Source organism: Aspergillus glaucus (genome assembly GCF_001890805.1).
Source record: "Aspergillus glaucus CBS 516.65 unplaced genomic scaffold ASPGLscaffold_10, whole genome shotgun sequence".
Taxonomy (NCBI): Eukaryota; Fungi; Ascomycota; class Eurotiomycetes; order Eurotiales; family Aspergillaceae; genus Aspergillus; species Aspergillus glaucus.
In genome coordinates, this window is record NW_019170462.1 from 763,493 (window position 1) to 778,485 (window position 14,993).

The following is a 14,993-nucleotide window of genomic DNA, read 5'->3' on the forward strand; positions in this document are numbered from 1 at the left end:
GTAAGCACTCTACAGCAGACTCAATACTACGTACATTCCCTACTGCGCGATACTGTCTCTACGGCCCACGGCTGTCATATGGGCCTCGTACGGTAATCCGGAGAATCGGCACCGCTGCCCCGAAGCTTCCCCGTTTCACTTGGATTGGAGACCTCGGAAGCGGAAAAAACCCTGGTCCCGGTGCGGGACATACGACGGGCAGATCAGAACTGCCTATCACCTAGCTAAACTCACACAGCCAGACAGGGTGCAGGTGAAATGGGTACCTGGACACACAGACATCAAAGGAAACGAAGAAGCAGATAAGTAAGCCAGGAAAAGCAAGAAAGCGGACAAGAAAGAACAAAAGGGGTATGATAAAGAATTCCGTAGAATTCAGGACCGCTCGGTGGCCGACCCATCCTCGCAGAGAAGGCTTTTCGTGGAATTGCCTAGCTGGGTGGAGAGGCGTATAGATTCGGGAGGGGAGCCGCTCGCTTAGCAATCTATGTCAACATTCAATATACCTTCCTGGATTTCAAACATGCAACTCTCACCACTTGCCAAAAATATACAACTTTGGCCAATGTCTGGCCAGAATAATTGAATGCCAAGGGTCAATACATGAACGCCAAGCACAGGGCGCACTTAGGCCTCGCTGAGACCCTCCACCTGTCCCTCGACCCTCGCCAAACCTCGTATGGGTGACCCTCGCAGACCCTCATCGACCCTCATTTTCATAGAAGTTCATAAAATCTCATAAAATTTCCACGCTTTACCTGATTTGTATGCATAAAAATAATGATCCATTTTAAAATAGTACTGTTTGTCTTGTTTGATCACCCGCGGGTGACGGCGAGGTCTAGGTGCACTAAGTCTAAACCAGTCATGGTATATCTTTTGCACATCCTTGTTGATCAAGGCCAAGGCGACGATGGGCAAAAGGCGCATTTTACCCCATGGCATGAGGCTAAGCAGCCTTGTCACCATCACGGTCTGTAAACCGACCTTGGTATTGGCCATTTAACAAACCGAAATATCGACGAGTACAACGTCGCTCGAAAAGTGCAATCAACACTGAGGAGGTTGAACTTGGCAGGTTACTATCCTAACCCCATTGAACATTTGGAGGTCAATCTTGCTGACAAGGTTTGCAGGGCATGTCATTCTTCCAATAAAGATTCTAGCATTTCAAGCACATCTTTGATATCAAAGTTTACTTCCTGTTTACCTCAAAGCTTAGCCAACAAAATAGAACAAAAAATCCAGCATGAGCAAAACCACCAACGGGGATGGGTCATAGGTGTTCTCATATGTGCTTGTGCTGCCTCTCTTGTTCTACTTATAAACACTGCTCTCGCCATCATCGCTGTTATCCTCGCATATTCAAAGTTTGACGGTCGAGAATTCACTTCCGCCATGCTCTATGAAGGAAATTGCTCTGTTTCAAAAAACTGGGAACGTGGCCTGCACCTGCTGATAAATACCCTCAGTACAATCATGTTGGCGGCAAGCAACTATTGCATGCAATGTCTATCTTCACCATCTCGCCAAAATGTCGATACCGCCCACACTCAGCGGCGGTGGCTTGACATTGGTGTATCCAGTATGAAGAATCTTAGCTTTGTTGGCTGGAGGAGATGCACATTATGGGTGCTGCTTTTGATATCATCCCTACCAATTCATCTAATGTTTGCTTGCAACATATCCTTTATTATAATTTGGTTCTAATCATGAAACCCAGATACAACTCTGCTGTGTTTTCTGCACTGGGCACAAATCAGTATAGTGTCCTACATGCATCTGCAAACTTCGACTTCAACAACCCACCGAATAATGATCCTGATTATGCAAATTGCTTTGAACAGAACGTCGCTATGAACATATCGAGTTTCAGCTCTAAAATGTCAGAATTTGACCGCCTTAATACACAGGAATGCATCAATACGTATGCTGCGGATTTCATTACAGATCGAGGAACCCTAATCATTGTCACCAACAATTCGACTGATAATGATTGGTTACGCCATGTTGCCATCGTGAATCCACTGGAAGAGGTGAATGATCCTTTTGAGTGGATGTGCGAGAATGAGCACGGGGGTTCATGTACAAAGGATGATCTTGCCAATTGGTCTCTAAAATCTAGACCCTGGTCAGCTTTTTTACTAAATGTGACCGTCTTCTCAAACATCACATATACCTTCAATGTCGACGCGCAGAATGAAATTTGGGATTTCGCTTCATCCCCTGATGAGCAAGAGGACTTATCAAATCTCTTTGAATTCATGAAACATTGGCCTCCTGAGGAAGAGTTGCGACAACATCTCAATGCAAGTCACTGGAAGAACAGTTCCTGGTCAAGAAACATTATAATTCAGGAACCAAATGTGGTGTGTCCATCCAAACCTGATGGTTGGCCCATCAATCCTCTTCCTGATGCCTTTCCAGTCGACTATTGTTTAAGCCAGAAGATCGACGAAAGATGTCAGCTACTATTCAGTCTCCCTATATGTTTTGCTGTTATTTTCTGCAATGCCATTAAAGTTGTTTGTATGTTCTTGACGGCTCATGATGACAGGAAGGAAATATTCCTGACAGTTGGAGACGCCATATCATCATTTGTCAATAATCCTGATAGGACAACTGAAAGCAGGTGTTTATTGTCAAAATCAAACATCGAAAAAGGCCCACGGCCATGGAGCGCATCTCTTAACGATAACGACTTTCCACATGGAAAACCTGCAGCTCGCCTCCCCGGTAAAAAAAGATGGATGAAAGCCGTTAGCATCTCATACTGGACAGTAACAATCACTCTGTATGCACACCTTAACCTGGCAGCCATCTTTTCATGTATGCTTCTACTAACTTATATAGCTGCCTGCTTATTTTGGTCTTCTCAAGTGCTCTCCTTTCACTGGCTATTGAAACAGGAACTTCCAAACCGGTGACGTTCCGAAGTCTCTGGAACCTTGGTTTTGGAACTGCCACCTCATCCACAATAGTACGGCTTTGTGGTTCTAACAACTGTGGACTTATAAACACAATCCTTGTTGCAAACAGCCCACAAATCCCTGTCTCCATTGCCTATTTTCTCTACAACAACCTGTTGACTAACATGCTTCTTGCTGCTGAGTATGATGATTATGCTAGACAGCGCAAACCATTGCGTGTTTCCTGGCCAAGGGGCCTCCAGCGTTCAACCTACTACCTCAGCCTTCCATACCGATATAGTATTCCGCTTCTGGCCAGTCACGCATTATTACACTGGCTTGTGTCCCAGAGTCTTTTCTTTGTTGAGGTTTTTCCATACAACCTAACTGGGATTCTTATGCCCGACTATCGGCTAGTAGCGTGCGGCCATTCGCCAATTGCAATTATTTTCACCATATCTCTCGGATTTCTAATGGTGTGCACGATTATAGGCCTGGGGGTGGGGCGCTTCAAATCCAGCATACCTCTTGCCGCCAGTTGCAGCGCAGCTATTAGTGCTGCGTGTCATCCACCCCCTGGCGATGACCATGCAGTCAAGCCAGTCATGTGGGGTGAGGTTCTCATGAAAAAGGCCAACCATTCGAGAAGAACCAGCAGTGAAGCAGGTGAAGAGCCAACAAATCACTCTAATTCCACTTCGGATACACGAGGCTGCGAGCCCGACGGCTATGATTCAAGTTCAGATCAGAGGCAATGGAAGGGGAGCCATACACATTTATTGATTGAGAGCAGTCGTTCGAGAGCCAGTAGTGAAGATGATGAAGAAGCAACAAATGGTTCTGAATCTAGTCCGGATACGCGAAGCCGCCAGCCCGACGGGGAGGAAAGCCGTGCCCGTTCATTAACCGAGAACAATGGCCCTGATGAAGAATGCTTCGCGGGGTATGGTCATTGCAGCTTTTCATCTCAGGAGGTCATTACTCCTGATCCTTTGCGGCTTTATACTTAAGCCGTTTGTGGTGTTAATGACCAAAGGAAAGCAAATGTGAAACTGGCGTTTTCCAGGCTCTGCTAGGACGAGTTGTAATGGCGTATGTCGTTATTGGAACAAATTTATTTCAAATTGTTCTAATATCTATTGAATCCCAGGACTCATAATGAAAATCCTAAAAAGAAAACATCAAATGCTATACACAAACCAAGGGCTTTTCTCCCCCATCTCCTGGATGCCTTCCTCCGACATCCCCGCAATCTTGTCATCTTCCTTACCATGGGCCCTGTCCCGGTTTTACAAAGTGATAATAAACCCACATAAGACCAAAAAACAGTACCCCCAAACCCTACCATATACAAGGTCACAGCATTCCCATAAACATAGCACAGCGCTTCATTTATCTTACACAAAAACAGCAACATAACACCACTCACATTACCAAAAGTGAGCAGACCTGTATCAAATGACCGCTTGCCATATCAGGGTATATTAGTTGGTAACCAAGCAAGCGCGGTAATCCAACGGCCACATAGAGACCTAAAGCGATAAGTAATGTGCTGAAATAGTGTACTCCTGAGGGCATGTCTGAGATGAGAATCCCGTATCTTATCACAGAGATGCCGTTGAAGATGCAGATGAATATTGCATGGCGTGTGACGGTCTCGAACAATATGAGTCTATTGGTAGACTATCTAGTGAAATACTAACATGAAGAAGGAAGGGAAAGAAGCTGGGCCTTCCAGTGCTGAACTATCTACTGCGTGCGAAGAAGTTCCTCCAAGCAGGCCAAAGTAGTCAAACATATCATGCCGCTGGCGAGCGCCCACGCTCCGTGACAGGACCCCTTGAGGTACTTTGAGGCTTCACATGTTTAAGAAATGCTGTATATATCTACATTGGCCTGTACTTGTAGTACAGAATAATTATCAACCTATATAAACAATATCCTTTCAAAAGTGTTGGTGGTAAAGAGAGTCATGGATAAAATAAGAGTTATTTCAATGAACCGTTTAATCCAGTTAACGTCACCAGGCGTGTTAACATTGCTAGGAGCATGAGGGTAAGAGAGCCTGTCTCCGTCTCGACTCTCCAGTCTTCATGTTGCTATGTATTCTAATACAACACAAGTTATGTACTATGTCAACCTGTGATGTGTTCACTGAATGTGTCCTGACAGACTAGGTGAGTGCTAGACCTAGGGAATAAATGTATCCTACCTATATCCAACAAGTGTTCAAACTGTAGCCTGGGTTGGTGATAAATAGTGTGAATAATAGCTCATACAAGGGTATGACACTTCGCAGCAGGAGGACGAGTGTAATATTCACGGGGTCAAAGGAGGTATGATCTAGGTACAGAGACGAATCGCTGGCTCCTAGAAGGAGGCCATGGTCAGTCTCGATCTGCCCGTCGTATGTCCCGCTCCGGGACCAGGGTTTTTCCATAGAAGAGCCGTGGAAAGACCCGACCCTCGACGTAAAATAGATACATACATACATACATACATACGCACGATTAGATAGACAAGCACTCAAGCAATCAGACTATCAAATACGAGAATATATTGCCCTCTTTCGTTTTAATAGGTTCCTCCATATAAGACCTCGTCTAACTGCGGATCATTGATACCTCCGATTAGAGTGGCACAGCGAAGCCGCAAAATCCGCGCCATTGCGGATTCGGATGGAAGTTGAGAAAGTCCGCAGCGGCGCGGATAATCCGAATGGAGTGGATTGGAGTGGATTTTGCGTATTGGATTTATCCGCAAGATCCAATTACAATATGTTACTGTAATTTAGGTCTTGTGGTAAATAGCAGCCAGAGAGGGCCCGGGGAGCCCTAGATTCTCACGACTTTGAGCGGAGCTGGGCCCTCAGCTCAAGCACACACCATACATGTAAATAGGTATCAATAACTCCCGACTGCTTACAGGCGGCGGAACAGTTCCCACATAGCCATGGACTAAGATTGGCAGGGACGAACATGGATAAATCTGAACCCGAATCCGAGTTGGGTGGGTGACTACCAGCGAATCTAGGCTGTTGTATGTTTTTGTTTATTTTTTTTGCTGGCGAGGAGCGTGAGGGAGACTGTATCATCAATTTGGATGAATATGTATAGTTTGCGCACTTTTTGTTAGAATTGTTGCGTCTTGAAGTTTCGCGAGATTGGCCTCACTAATTGATCTGCTAGCAGGCTGAATGGGCAGTCTCGGAAGATGGCATTGAGTTATTCAATGGACACGATTGTATCCGTCCATTCTCGCAGCCTAGCCTCATAAATCACCAGAATACAAATGATATGGTACCCGGCCGCAGCTCTTACTGGGATGCGCTAGCGTAATGGTACAATCTTGTGTCGAGCTATGGCCGTCGCAAGCTCACATTCCCCTCCGACAAACTATCAGCCATGTCTGGAATCGCGAGAGAGTACAGCGACATACTTGGTGATTCATATGTCGCTGGTTTATGGCGAAACTTCATGCTGAGGGGACTAGCCTGGCAGTCCAGCGTTGGCTGCAAAGCCGTGAGTGAGTATTGTGCGCCGTCCTGGTCATGGGCCTCTGTCATGGCGCATTCGGTGGTGACCTCGATCAGTACTGGCAGCGCTAGCCTCGGTCCTTGACTGCCACGTTGACACAGAAGGAGAGAACCCGTCCGGCAGGGTGAAGGCCGGTTGGATCAAGATCGATGCGCCCCTCATTCTGCTACTTCTTTCTGATACCAAGGGGCCTGTCGGGAACATACGCCTAAAGACGGTAAACGGTGACCATGACGATGATATAGCCAGCTTTGATACAATCGGCAGAGACTTTGACGACTCATCGGAGTTGGTTAAGGCCATGGAACTTTATGCATTGGTTCTAGCTGATATCTCGGATGACAGGATTCGCGAGAATTTACCTCTGAGCAAAGAGCCCATTCACACATCTCTGATCATAACGCCTGCTGGTCACGATGTGAAGGCGATGAAGAGGATTGGCCGGATGCTCTTGGAACCAAAGTCCTTCGGACCTGACGAGCTTAGCACGTCGCGGTCTCTGGTTACTCTTATTTGACACCCAGGCTTGCAGAGCTAATATTCACGAGCCTGGAATTGTCGCTGATGCAAACGCTCGCATGTGGGTCACAGTACAGGGGAGCTTCCAATGAATCCATGATCTCACCATTGATGGCAATACATCGCTCTGGTCGATCTGCTCGTTAGTGTCTGTACATGTATTAGGGAATAATATGCCGCGGGTAGTTTCGTTTTTCGTGGCAGAGTAGAGTTTAGCTCGGTGTTATGGAGGCATGATTTCCATGGTTGCGGTCGATGTTGATCTGGCGGTGGTTCTTCATACGTTAAAAGTGACATGTCTTGGTGATAGCACCACTACAAACAAGAAGCCTATATCGAGAGAGAAAGGATAGAAGGAAAGGGAGAAATAAAATACTCGTACGATGGCATTTCGAATAAAGACCGTTTATCACATGACTTCGCAGGCGATTATGCAGGGGTTTGAACCACAAAAATTGCACATGTTCTTCCGACTATCTTCAGAACTACCATGGTTCACTAGGTGGTCTCGACTTGGTATTCTCTAGCTTTATAGGCGGAGCTAAGGGGGATAATCACAGCCCGTGCGCGTCAACCCCCCTACACCTCGTGCACGACTCCGATCCCCCGAAAACAATAATATGTACAATGCAGAAGTGCCTCATAATAAGAATCCCAGATGCAGGAACAAAAGAACGTGCTCTGCCGTCCTCAAAAGCTTGTCATTTATAGTACCCCCCGAAGGAGTACTATTTCCGTGGGGAACCGCCCATCAACACCAATAATATTCAATTATATGGCAGCGGACACCGTTCCTTGACAAGCGTGTCAAAGTTTAATCGACGCATACTTAACCCGTCTGGGAAAGCGCATGCCATCTTATTTCGGGCATGAACTGTCCCACGATGATCGTTATTAGCCGTTTTGCCGGACGAACTTCTCTGTCTTCTGGTTAACTTCGATAGTGCTCCGATTGCCACCAATACGTACTCGGGGACTACATAAACCCTAATCTGAGTGGGTTTAATGGAAAAATTGCGGCACGACAGGTGCCATGCTATTGATCAGCGTTGGAGTGATTGTCATCCAACCACAAGGTAGAGAAATTGCCCCTAAAATGGAGCGTAATAAAAGTCGCGCTCGTCATGGATTCGCGACGTTGGCATTCTATGTTTTTTTTTCCCTTTCGACATCCTGAGATCGTCGTGTTTTGCGCTGGTGGTTGTTCAGAATGCGCCTGTATCGGCAGTATGCGGTTGTTCTCTCTTTGGCATGCCTGGCACTCGTGCCCGTGGTCGCATCTGCATCGGAGACTGTTCCTGAATGCGCTGTATGCTCCGGACCTCTTTTTTCATGTCGCGCAGCATCTAACAGCAAATAGCTCAATTGCGAACAACAACTCACTAATACAACGTCCTGCTCGAACACCGACACGGCATGTCTCTGCGACGATGCACAATATCAAACCGATCTGTCCAATTGCGCTATGACCAATTGTTCCATGAAAGAAGCATTAAGTACCTACCCCATGTCTCAGATTAATCCACTCATCACGAGCTAATCTGAATACCTTTAGCGGCAAAATACATCATTTCCCGGCAATGTGATCTCCCAATTCCTCAGCGATACCCCAAGGCAGACCCTGCGACAATTATTCCGTTCGTTATCGCGACCATTCTGTTTGTGATTCGGATGGTCGCTAAGTTCTTGCGACTTGGTGGTGGATGGGGGCCGGATGATTATACTATTATTACTGCATATGTGAGGATATCTCTTAGAACCGGAGTTGTGGCTTATGCTGACCTGTTCAGGCATTGGCTATTATTGCGTTCATTTTGAATATATCAAGTAAGTAAGCCATGCTGGTAAACCAAAACTGAGGTGCTAACGAGTCAGTGGTCCATTACGGCTTCGGAATGAACATATGGGACATAGTCCCCCAGGAAAACATCACCATAGCATACAAGGTCCGCCCCTCTAGCCTCTCCCACAGCCCATCTTCTAACCCAATCCAACATGAACAGTACTTTTTCGCCTTCGTCCTTGTCTACAAAGCCCTAATCTCCCTCGCCAAAATCTCCGTCTGCCTCTTCCTCCTTCGCATCTTCCAATCCCCCGCCTTCCGTTACACGACCTACACCATGATAGCCATCAACACCGCTGTCGCGATCACCTGGATTTTGACAGACAGCTTCCACTGTATACCTGTGCATCTTGCGTGGACAGGGTGGGCGATGGAGGAACAAGGGACGTGTATCAATTTTATTGCGTCGACGTTTGCGAACGGGTTTGTGAATATTGTGGTGGATACGGTCATGGTGATTATGCCGGTTTATGAGGTGTCGAGGTTGAATTTGTCGGTACAGAAGAAGGCTGGGGTTGCTGTTATGTTGGGGATGGGGTTGGTGTATGTTTTCCCTTCAATTTGTCTTTGTGCGTGGGCTATGAGTATGCTGACACTGCGAAAGATTGACGGCTATTGGAATCGTCCGAGTGGTCATTTTCTCCCGAAACACCTCCAACACAAACCCAACCTGTGCGCAACCCCTTCCCTCTCTCCTATCCACACACAAACCTAACTAACAAAAAAACAAAAACAGTCGAAATGGAACCCCTAAACCACTGGTCCGTAATTGAATGCCAAATCGCCATTATTTGCGCCTGCCTTCCCACAAGCCGCGCGCTCTTCGTCCGCATCCTCCCCGGCGCAAACACAACCCACGACTCCTCAACTGCCCGCCCATACCTGACCGCAACAGGAGCTTCGAGCAAAACAGCTGCTCTTTCCGCTTTTGCCGGGGCGGGGTCGAGTACGGGGGAGAAGGAGAAGGGTCGGATTTCGAAGACGGTGTCGTATTCGGTTGATGTTGGGGCGAAGGCTAAGGCGTTGAAGAGGGAGTCGGATGGGTTTATTGAGTTGAAAAATTTTGAGGTTGGGGGGGAGAGGGGTTGAGGTTCGGGGTGAGTGAGGTGGAGTTGGGCTTGTGGCCCGTTTACTACGAATCATGATCATGACCGCGACCACGGTCCGCTTTGTTTGCTACAGAATGGCAAACAAATAATTTCCCGAATGGGAAGCACATTGGTGCCTGTGTCACTGGGAATCCCAGGACAAAGCCCAGCCGCGCGACAGCAGTGACAAGGTGTCCGCGAGAGGCCGCGACTGGCTCCTATTGATGGCAATCATGGGATGAGTCGCCGGGTGAGCAATTAAGTCTATCCCCCTGGTTATCTACACTTCGAGAATGTGTGATGGCTAATTGAATGAAAACTCCGCGCTGTTGGTGGATAAAATCATCGATTATTGAACTGGATGTCATGTTTTCAATTATTTCCATTCTATCTTGGTATTATGTACAAAAGCCATTGAATAATAAATCACTGCACATTACAGAAACACCACCCATCAAACCAAGTCCGTCGAAAGAAGCTCCAACCTCCCCGCCAATAACCTCAAAACATCACCCACCCTCGTCCCCGAATACCTCACATTAGCATTAATCCACAAATGACTAGTCACCTGAAGAGGCCTCATCTCCCATTCCCAATCTATGGCTGGATCCTCGGAAATTGCAGGAAAGTGGACAACCCCTTCCACATGTTCGGCGGAATTGCCGGACAATCCTTTGATGTGGATTGTTTCTAGCGCTGAGAAGTCAGCGAGAGACCAGAATAGCGCTTGTAAATCATCGCCGGTACTGTTGGATTCAATGTCGAGTGACGATAGGACCAAGACGCGGAGGCTATTTCGGCATCTGTATAAGAGGGTGGAGAGATCCTGGATTGTTAGATGCACCCTTTTCAAATGCAGTTTCTCTAAGTACGGCCATGGGATATTTGCAGAAGCCAATCGACCAGTCAACCACCCTGTCTCGTACTCCCTGTTCAGATTGACGTATAAGATGCGCAGGTTAGGCGCGCAGATAATCACATCAAGCATCCACTGCATCACCTTTGGAAAGGCCACGGTGTGGTTCAATCTGAGTTCTTTTAGATGTCCCCATCCAGCACCAAATCGAGGATCATTGACGTGTACTGCAGCAAGCTCGGATATATCTGGGCAGCCGTTGCGGTAGTTAACCGTGAACGACGTAACGGGATGGCTGGTTATGGTAATCACCGCCATAATGAGTGAAATAGCCTCTGTGTGATACAAAGTGCTTGAAAAAATCGGGGAATTGCAATCCGACACAGCGTCGATTTCGAAGGACGTGCAGTTATTGAACCGGATGAGTATGACAAGTAGCCATATGAGAGCTAGTTCTCTTTTCTGGAGACGTTGCCCGGCTAGCCCTTCTCCGAGAGTTCGATTATCTTCATCGAACCCTTTCACAGTTAGGTGGCGCACATAGCGCGATTGGAGGGTATCTGAAATGGCCTCCAGTTTGGTCAAATTGGTGGCTGAGAGATCTGTCTTGCGGGTATGCAGGGCTGTCCTCCATAACATATGAGATGTCTGATTTGCAATGAGTGGAGATGTCAGCCGTAGATTGCGCAGGTCTGGTACTTCCAAGAAGGAAGCCACCATTTCGACCAATTCCGAGGAGAGATTTGAGAAAGACATTGTGAATTTGTGAAGATGATTGATTAGAGACAATAACATGAGAGCTTCAAGTTCCGCAAGGCTACTTATAAGGGCTAACTCCTATATAAGGTCAATATAAGTTACACGGTATGATTTGTTTGCTTGCTTGTCTGCGGCTCAACATGCTGAATTAGACCAAGCAATCGGGAAGTTGCAGGGCTTGCAGATTTGGCGGATTGACCTAATAAGGCAAGGTTTCAGTTTTCATGGGCTTATTTCTGCTTGTTCTCTGCAGTATGCTTGATACTGGCGCTTCTCCTGGGTGTTTGGGTGCGTGGTGTGAGGATTGGTTGGTTGAAGCTGGGCTTAGGCTGTGCGTTTTTGATATGTTGGTTGACGATGGTTCCTTGCAAGGGGGGTCCGAGGCGCTTCTTCAGCGGGAAAAGGTGATGATGCTATTAATGGAAGTGGTCTCAATGTTTTTAATCTCATCTTTGCGTTGACAAATCATCGGACAGAGGATGCACGGAGCTTGCTTTCTTATCGACGTGAGATTTCAGACGTTGAAACAGACAAGAAGATGTTCATGTCGATGAAATCTAGAAAGCCTTAGCGCGCCTCAACTAAAGCTGGATTCAAATACAATGCTTTCTCACCAATGAGCAATTCCCATTCTTCTTCAGAACTATGCCGGGGTTCTTTCTGATCGTAGCGGATCCGCTTCCCTTGGTCGCTCAATCAAATTCAAAAGCCATACTACAGCCCTCCGTACTACTATATATATTCCAGTAATTTGGCGCCCATGGTTCAACAGCGGTAGCAGCATTGGTGGTACTGGGGTCGGAGCTGATATCGCTCTATGGAGGTAAAAGTGAGCTGCGGTCAAGAATTTCTGCATTCCTGCAGTTGAATACCAAATTGCTTTTTAGATAGAAGTCCATTGGTTCATATCAAAAGTCCCACTCAGCGAATGGACTCCTGGAATCAGGGGACCAGAATCATCCACGAGAGCTGTAGTTCTAAAGTTCTTACAAAGATCATGTGACTGCTTTACCCTACTCTGTATGGAACATTATTATTATTATTTAATCAAGTTTATTGTCCATACCGAGCCCTAGAGCTATGACAGACCATAAATCATGGACTCGAGGCCAGCAGCTATTCTACGGTCTCTTGTCCCTATGAGTTCCTGAGGCAACACCCCCGTTCTATAATATTTCTGATCCTTTTCCTCGCCCCAGACCGCCTGTATGCGCAGGGCTTTCGAGCAGAGTGCTCTCCTTGTGTTTCAGAGCAGGGTGGGTGTGGCCTAGGCTGACTCTCAGCTTAGGTTACCCTCCCTGTCTGTATGGAACAAGTCATGTGACTATTTAAGAACTTATGCAACAATCCTCGTAACCCTACAATCTTGCCGATGTGCACGGCCCACACGGAGCGTCCGTGAAGGTTGGCGTGGCCAAGTTCGATATCCAATGATATATGAGTTGAGCACGATAATTGGCCTCTTTGTTATGTGGAATGAGTTTTGTATTACCTGGGAGCGTGTACGTGTAGTAATGGCAAACTATTCTTCGATAGATTGCTTCGTACAAACAATGGGAACTATACAACAACACGGAGTATTTGTATTTGAAAACGGTCCAGACTAAGCCTTTCAACTGACTCGTGCTCATGCCCATCTGTCATGAGTCTGCCGGGGTGAATGGCAGATATCGACCAAGGCTCTATGGACAGTCCTCATCGATTTGAAAAAATGTTATCCTTGAATTGTGCGTTGTCATTAGATGAGGCCACTACTAGCATGATCACGACTGGTGTTGTATCAGAAATATTTTGATCTGTGCTGAAACTGAAGCAGGGATATCGTCTGGCTACACACAATATGTAACAACGAGGAGGAGTTAACAAGGTAAAGAGAACTTAGAAAAGGAGCTAGACAACCTCCAAAGTTCGCGCGAGAACCTCCAAAGCAACATCCATATTTGGCCCCGAGTAATCTACAAACGCGATCCTCCATGCGCCCTTCCGGCCAGTGCACATGTATGCAAATCTTGTTCCTCGCACTTCGTCGATGATAGGGTTCTCCCAGAGCGCAGGGAAATGGACCAGCTTGTTGGCGAAAAAGCATGCACCAACCCACAGGTCCCAAAATTTGACTGTCTCCAACTTAGGGAATTTACCCAGGTCTTGGAATAGTGACTTCAGATCATCACCGCTGTCATATGACATGCTCACTGATTCTAGTTTGAGGAAGCGAAGAGACCCTTGAAGTTTGTGAAGTAGTGCGGAGAGGCCTTCGACTCCCATCTCAAATTTTTCAAATTGAATTTCTTGTAACTGGGGCCATGAGGTGTTTGATAATGCCAGAGAGTCGATAAACGTGTTTTCTTCACTACTTACGTGCCCAGGGGCGGTTAAAGACAACCGTATTCCACCCGCGGAGATAGTGCATTCCAGTCTTCATGTTATCTAAAACCATCCACAACTCCCCACATACAATGTAGTCAAAGTATGCTGCATATTTCAACCCTGTCAAAGAACCATTTTCCAAACATTCCTTACCAGAAAACATGCACTTTACCAGTGCCAACTGTCTGCAACCAGGGAGAACTAGGGATTACTTTCAATAAAACCCACAACTTGTTGGTTTTCACAACAGTCTGCAACCATACCAAAGTCTTGGAGCAGTCACCATCCATACTCAAAACCATGAGACAGCGTGAGTAAAATTATGCATAATGGTCTCCATACAGTAAGGCATCCCTCTTGTCTTGTGTTAATAGTATCATGCTACCAGCTGATACTATTGCCAATCTATCTCCCTCTCTTTTTGATAGCGTGCACAGCTATGAAAATGTATGTATTATGATACTCAGTGGGTATATGTAGTAGCAAGCTGGAAAAGTCTTTCTCAAACATCTCATTATACATAATTAATGCGCCAGGGACAGAGTACTATATATGAGGATGTTGCTCTTGGCACACCACTACATGATGACAAATCAATGAAAAATACAGGATCAGTGCACATTGATTGCAAATAGATAAGGTCCCACTCAATAGTGAAACTGTAGAAAGGCAGATGTAATACATAATCCTCACTGCTGCCATTGACAGATACTCATTCCAGATATCAAACCACCAGAAAATAATCAATGTGTGAATGACCACTATATTTGGCAATTGCAAGAACTTGACAATATCTTTGTCCACAAGACAAAAACATCCCAGTATTGTAGTAACAGGACACTGAGTTTCTGCCAGAGATTAGCCAAACACTTATGACACCTGTTGGGCGATCACATACACATCTAAAAACCTCACGCCTGTGTACATCTCAACCAACCTGTTATCAACCACAACTTGATCACAACCATCATGAGACTGGTAACCTTGCTTCAATTTAACCCAGAAACTCTCACAGTAAATCACCAAGCGTGTGTGATGCTGCATGTAGACATTCAAATGTTGGAGTACTTGATCCAGATGATTCTCAGTCCCAAAAGTGTGGACATGGGAGCCATG

General features: G+C 46.3%; 5 protein-coding genes across 5 annotated transcripts; 3 read left to right on the plus strand and 2 right to left on the minus strand.

Annotated features, from left to right (window-relative positions):
• Positions 1–1,320: 1,320 nt before the first annotated feature.
• ASPGLDRAFT_125960 (uncharacterized protein) lies at positions 1,321–3,919 on the plus strand (the record flags this gene model as incomplete). Its single annotated transcript, XM_022540611.1, has 4 exons — positions 1,321–1,670; positions 1,724–2,794; positions 2,854–3,526; positions 3,698–3,919. Coding segments are annotated over 4 exons (2,316 nt in total), but the record flags the coding sequence as incomplete, so codon positions are not given.
• A 2,394-nt stretch (positions 3,920–6,313) lies between these two features.
• On the plus strand, positions 6,314–7,175 carry ASPGLDRAFT_1491311 (uncharacterized protein; the record flags this gene model as incomplete). Its single annotated transcript, XM_022541999.1, has 2 exons — positions 6,314–6,500; positions 6,547–7,175. 2 exons carry the CDS (start codon positions 6,314–6,316, stop codon positions 6,960–6,962), a joined length of 603 nt encoding a protein of 200 aa, XP_022401063.1. The 3' UTR covers positions 6,963–7,175.
• Positions 7,176–8,174: 999 nt separating this feature from the next.
• On the plus strand, positions 8,175–10,070 carry ASPGLDRAFT_58067 (CFEM domain-containing protein; the record flags this gene model as incomplete). The annotated part of the gene is made up of 7 exons (XM_022548294.1): positions 8,175–8,273; positions 8,325–8,460; positions 8,520–8,704; positions 8,755–8,791; positions 8,840–9,350; positions 9,412–9,479; positions 9,544–10,070. The coding sequence occupies 7 exons, from the start codon at positions 8,175–8,177 to the stop codon at positions 9,894–9,896; spliced, it is 1,389 nt and encodes a 462-aa protein (XP_022401064.1). The 3' UTR covers positions 9,897–10,070.
• A 279-nt stretch (positions 10,071–10,349) lies between these two features.
• On the minus strand, positions 10,350–11,507 carry ASPGLDRAFT_25820 (uncharacterized protein; the record flags this gene model as incomplete). Its single annotated transcript, XM_022543510.1, has 1 exon — positions 10,350–11,507. One exon carries the CDS (start codon positions 11,505–11,507, stop codon positions 10,350–10,352), a length of 1,158 nt encoding a protein of 385 aa, XP_022401065.1.
• A 1,893-nt stretch (positions 11,508–13,400) lies between these two features.
• Positions 13,401–13,775, minus strand: ASPGLDRAFT_35637 (uncharacterized protein; the record flags this gene model as incomplete). The annotated part of the gene is made up of 1 exon (XM_022544585.1): positions 13,401–13,775. The coding sequence occupies one exon, from the start codon at positions 13,773–13,775 to the stop codon at positions 13,401–13,403; it is 375 nt and encodes a 124-aa protein (XP_022401066.1).
• Between the last annotated feature and the right edge of the window lie 1,218 nt (positions 13,776–14,993).